Source organism: Propithecus coquereli, unplaced genomic scaffold (assembly GCF_000956105.1).
Source record: "Propithecus coquereli isolate 6110/MARCELLA unplaced genomic scaffold, Pcoq_1.0 Scaffold42, whole genome shotgun sequence".
Classification (NCBI taxonomy): domain Eukaryota; kingdom Metazoa; phylum Chordata; class Mammalia; order Primates; family Indriidae; genus Propithecus; species Propithecus coquereli.
The window spans coordinates 1,362,008-1,367,651 of NW_012149952.1; the positions used below are offsets into that span (position 1 = coordinate 1,362,008).

General features: G+C 38.7%; 1 protein-coding gene across 3 annotated transcripts in view; it reads left to right on the forward strand.

Annotated features, from left to right (window-relative positions):
• The window catches only part of LOC105817672 (zinc finger protein 225-like), a 29,752-nt gene extending 26,233 nt beyond the window's left edge, over positions 1–3,519 (forward strand). Inside the window, exons 1-5 of one of the 3 annotated variants that reach the window (XM_012653429.1) lie at positions 7–43; positions 1,290–1,905; positions 1,990–2,234; positions 2,640–2,801; positions 2,976–3,151. In XM_012653429.1, the coding sequence (XP_012508883.1) occupies positions 10–43; positions 1,290–1,905; positions 1,990–2,234; positions 2,640–2,801; positions 2,976–3,151 (1,233 nt within the window). In that variant the 5' untranslated portion in view covers positions 7–9. Of the gene's footprint in view, positions 1–6; positions 44–1,289 lie in introns of those variants that run through there. The other 2 variants (XM_012653428.1, XM_012653427.1) reach the window with 2 other exon arrangements.
• The last annotated feature ends 2,125 nt before the right edge of the window (positions 3,520–5,644 follow it).

The following is a 5,644-nucleotide window of genomic DNA, read 5'->3' on the forward strand; positions in this document are numbered from 1 at the left end:
TTTTGGATAATGAAGACATCAACCCCTAGGGAAGGGAATTCAGGTATGAACCAAACAACTGTGCATCTTTGTATGTGACTCTCCCATCTGTTTACTTCTGTCCATGTCCAATTCTGTTGCCCTGGTCCAAATTGCCAAACCTCTTTCCTGGATTATTACAGCCACCTTCCTGTTGGTTGCCTTTTTCCCACCCTTCCCACCCTGGTATCTGTTCTCCTCATAGCAGCCAGGTGACCCTTAGGAACTGTAAGTCAGATTGCCATTCCTGGGATCAACAGCCTTTTTGGCTTCTTATTTTTATTAAAGTTATGACCTCTTTCTTTGGCTTTTACAGACCCTGCGCTGTGCTGTTCATCCCCCCACTGCCTCTCTGACTACACTTCCTGTCCTTTCTTGCTGTCTTTTCCAGACACATTGTCCTCCCTGCTATTTCTGTGTCTTGCCGAGGACACTGTATTGCCTGTTCCTGGTAACCAGTTATCACAAACTTAGTGGATTAAACAACAAACATTTCTTATTTTTCTGTTCTTTAGGCCTGAAGTCTGGTGAATCTCACTGGACTTAAATCTAATTGTCTGTAGGGCTTCATTTTTTCTGAGTGTTCTGGGGCAGAAGAAACCTATCCTTTGGTTTACCTGGATGCCATTGCAGGTATCCAGGGACTGTGCACATTCCTCAACTCTTACTTCCCTTCCTCCATCTTCAAAGGCAGCCACTTTGTATCTCTGACCGTTCATTCCTCCATAGTCATAGAGTAGCTTCCTCTGCTATTCTGCCTATGCCTCTGTCTTCTACCTTTCAGGTCCCGTGTGATTATTTTGGTCACTCCTGGATATCCCAGGGTGAGCTTTTTATTTTTTGGCCTATACCTCTCAGATTGAGGATAAGACTCAGACCTCTTTTTACTGAGGTTAATTTCTTCACTTCATAAGGATACACAACATAAACTAAAATATATAAAGTATTGATTATGTTATTGTTTCTCCTTAAAGTTCCCTTTGAATCATATTTCATTATGTACGTACTTATTAGTTACATAATTTACCATGCAAGCTTATTAGTTACATGATTTACCCTGCAAGGTTTTATTTCTACCAAGAGTTTAAGATAGGAGACTTGGCGTGCTTCTGAATTGGTCTCATACAGTGCAGAGACCATGGTGCACTTGAAAACACTATCTGAACATACCTTGTATTCATAAAAGTTTCATGCCATGTCCTAACTGGAAATTTGATAATACTGAATAAAGGCTTCACTTGTCCATGTTTCTTAATTCTGTTTTCTGATAGGAGACAAAATCCAAACTGAGATGGAGACTATTCCAGAAGCAGGATCACATGAAGAGTTGTCCTGCCAGCAAATCTTGGAACAAATCGCAAGTGACTTAACCAGGTCTCAGTTCTCCACACAAGGTGATATGGCCTGCCAAGTTGAGACAGGACTGTCTATTATTCACATAGGAGAGAAACCTTACCTGGGTCATGAGAGTGAACAGTCCTTCAGTGATATCTCAATCTTTGACCTTTATCAACAATTACACTCAAGAAAGAAGTCTTATACATGTAATGAGTGTGGAAAAAGCTTCTGTTATAACTCAGCTCTTTGTATTCATCAGAGAATCCACATGGGAGACAAACTCTATAATTGTGATGTGTGTGGTAAAGAATTCAGTCAAAGCTCATATCTGCAAATTCATCAGAGAGTCCACACTGGAGAGAAACCATTCAAATGTGAGCAGTGTGGGAAAGGCTTCAGTCGTAGATCAGGACTTTATGTTCATCGCAAATTACACACAGGAGAGAAACCTTATAATTGTGAGCAATGTGGTAGGGCCTTCATTCATGATTTCCAGCTTCAGGAACATCAGAGAATCCATACTGGGGAGAAACCATTCAAATGTGATATATGTTATAAAAATTTTCGTAGTAGATCAAATCTTAACAGGCATTCCATGGTTCACATGCAGGAGAAACCATTCAGATGTGATACATGTGGTAAGAGCTTTGGTCAGAGATCAGCTCTTAATAATCATTACATAGTCCACACTGGAGAGAAACTATACAGATGTGAAGAGTGTGGAAAAGGTTTCATTCGTAGGCGAGATCTTTATAGACATCAGATGGACCACACAGGGGACAAACCATATAATTGCAAAGAATGTGGGAAGAGTTTCAGATGGCCCTCAGGTCTTTCAAGACATCAGCATGTGCACAGTGGAGAAACACCTTTCAAATGTGAAGAGTGTGGGAAGGGATTTCATACGAATTCACAACGCTATTCCCATCAGAGAGCCCACAGTGGAGAAAAGCCATACAAATGTGAGGAATGTGGAAAGAGTTACAAAAGGAGGTTGGATCTTGACTTTCATCAGAGGGTCCACAGAGGAGAGAAACTCTATAAATGTAAGGAATGTGGGAAGAGCTTTGGCTGGGCCTCCTGTCTTTTGAATCATCAGAGAATCCACAGTGGAGAAAAACCATTCAAATGTGAAGAATGTGGGAAAAGGTTTACTCAGAATTCACAACTTTATACTCATCGTAGAGTCCATAGTGGAGAAAAACCATTCCAATGTGAAGAGTGTGGAAAAAGATTTACTCAGAATTCACAACTTTATTCCCATCGCAGAGTTCACAGTGGAGTAAAGCCGTACAAATGTGAGGAGTGTGGGAAGGGTTACAACAGTAAATTTAATCTCGACATGCACCAGAGGGTCCACACGGGAGAAAGACCTTATAATTGTAAAGAATGTGGGAAGAGCTTTAGCCGGGCCTCAAGTATTTTGAATCATAAGAGACTCCATAGTGGAGAAAAACCATTCAAATGTGAAGAGTGTGGGAAGAGATTTGCTGAGAGTTCAAAACTTCATTCTCATCAGAGAATTCACACTGGGGAAAAGCCATACAAATGTGAGGAGTGTGGGAAGGGCTTTAGATGGGCCTCAGCTCATCTAACCCATCAGAGACTCCACAGCAGAGAAAAACCATTCAAATGTGAGGACTGTGGAAAGAGCATTGTACACAATTCATACCTTAAGGACCAGCAAGGAGATTATCATGGAGAAAAACCATACAAATGTGAGGAGTGTGGGAACAGCTACAAGAGGCGCTTGAATCTTGATATGCTTTTATCCTTATTTTTAAATGATACATAATTATTACACATATCTATGGGACACATTGTAATATTTTGATATATTTATACAATGTAGCGATCAAAACAGTGGAATTAACATATTTTTTATCACTTGAAACATTTATTATTCCTTTGTATTGGAAACCTTCAAAATCTGCAGTTCTAGCTATTTGAAAATAAACACTAAATTGTTGTTAAATCACCTTGTATTGCTGTAGAATGTCAGAACTTATTCCTCTATCTAGCTATACTTTTGTATCTGTTAATCAGTTTTGGCTGTTCCCCTATTCTTCCCTACCTCTAGTAACCATAATTCTATTTTCCACTTTTATGAGGTCAACTTTTTGAGCTTCCATATAAGAGCAAGAACATATATTTATCTTTCTGTGCCTGGCTTATATTGCTTAACATAATGTCCTCTAAAGTTTTATCCACATTGCCACAAATGTCAAGATTTTGTTCTTTTTCACAACTAAATGGTAATTGTGTGTATATGCCACATTTTCTTTATTTATTCATCTGCTGGACCTTTAGTTTGATTCCATATCTTGTCCTATGTCTTGGCTATTGTGAATAGTGTTTCAATAAACATGGGAGTACAGATGTCTTTTTAACATTCTCATTTCCTTTCTTTTGTATATATACCCAGTAGTGGGATTGCTGGACCACTTTTATCTTTATATGCATTAGAGAGTACATATGGGACAGAAGCCATGGAACTGTGGATAGTATGGTATATTCTTTGATCAGGCCTGAAGTTTTCAATTTCAGAGTGTCCACAGTGAAGAGAAAACTTAATAATGTGATGTGTGTGGCAAACTCTTCACTTCTTGTGAACAAAGATGATCTCATCTGAGTTCTCACATGAGGGAAACATTAAAAATGAGAGTCATGGGGTATGCACTTCACTTTGAGTTCATATTTTATAATTTATCACAGAATCCATCCTAGTGATAAATTTCATCTGGTTTTATTGGAGGAAAAACATTCGTTTAACTTAAAGTCTGCGATTTTAGCCATATGTCACTGTATCTAGTGGTGCTGGGACCACATAAGAGAAAATGCTCATACAGGATAAAGTGAGGGCTTCATTCAGAAGTTTGACAATTATAGTTGTTACTCAGGAGACTGGCTTTAGGATAAGGGTTTGCTCAGACATTTGCAAAACTCTAATGATTGGCATTGCCAAAGTTGTGGTCCACTAGAATGTAAGTTCCCTGAAGGCAAGGTTTTTGTTTGCTGCAAAATCCCCACAATCTTACTATTGATCAGCACTTTGTAGGTATGTTCAGTACTTGGTTGTTAAATGAATCAAAAGGAGAAAATGAACGTGCACATCAGCCTTCCATTCAAATGTGATATGTAAGAGATTGAGTTTGAGAAGGCCCTGAGCCACAGGTAAGTGCCCCCGAGGCCCATGGTGACCATTTCTCCTACATTACTTTCAAAATGAGTGAACATGAAGATCAGTCATGAAATTATTGTGTTTCAGCCTCAAAAAGAAATGGAATGGTCAAAAGTGAACAGAACCAAAGGGATGATGTGAACATCCTCTTTTTGGACCAAGTTATGCATTATAGGAGTCCCAGATGAAGAGGGAAAGGGGCAGAGAGCTTATTTAAAGAAAGAAGGAGTGAAAACTTCTCAAATTTGAGGAAGACATGGACCTGCAAATCCATGAAGTTGAATGAACTTCAAATAGGATAAACCCCAAAACACATTATAATCAAATCATTGTAAGCAGAAGACAAAGGAGAATCTTGAAAGCAGCAAGATGAAAGTGACTTGTCATGTAAAAGGGATCCTGAATTAAATCATCAATATATTTCTGTGCAAACCTCTGGGTCAGATGATATATTTTAAATTGCCGGAGGGAAAAGAATCTGTGTACTGAGAATTCTACATGGAGCAAAACTATGCTTAAAAAAGATAAATAAATACTTTCCCAGATAAACGCCAACAAAATTCATTGCTGGTAGACAAGCTTTTCAAGAAGTGCTAAGTACTTCAAGTTGAAATGAAAGGATGTTAGACAATAACTTGAAATCATATGAAAATATAAACATCTACAGTAAGGGCAAGTGCATGAGTGAATATAAAACCCAGTACTGCTGTAATTTTGGTTTCTAACTCCACTTTGTCTTTTGTACAGTATACAAAAGACAAATGCATAAAAATGATTGTAAGTCTGCTAATGGAATATGGAACAATATGGAAAGGTCTAATTTATGACATCAGTAACGTGAAGGGGGAGGAGCTGTGAAGAAGCAGTGTTTTGTATGTGATTGAAGTTAAGTCTGTATCAATTTAAAACAAATCGTTGTGACTTTGGATGTTATTAATGCATGTAACCCCTATTGTAACCCTAAGGAAAATACCAATGACACATACAACAGGGGAAATAAAGGGTTTAAAATGTATCACTACAGGCTGGGCACGGTGGCTCATGCCTGTAATCCTAGCACTCTGGGAGGCTGGGGTGGGTGGATCACTCAAGGTCAGGAGTTCGAGA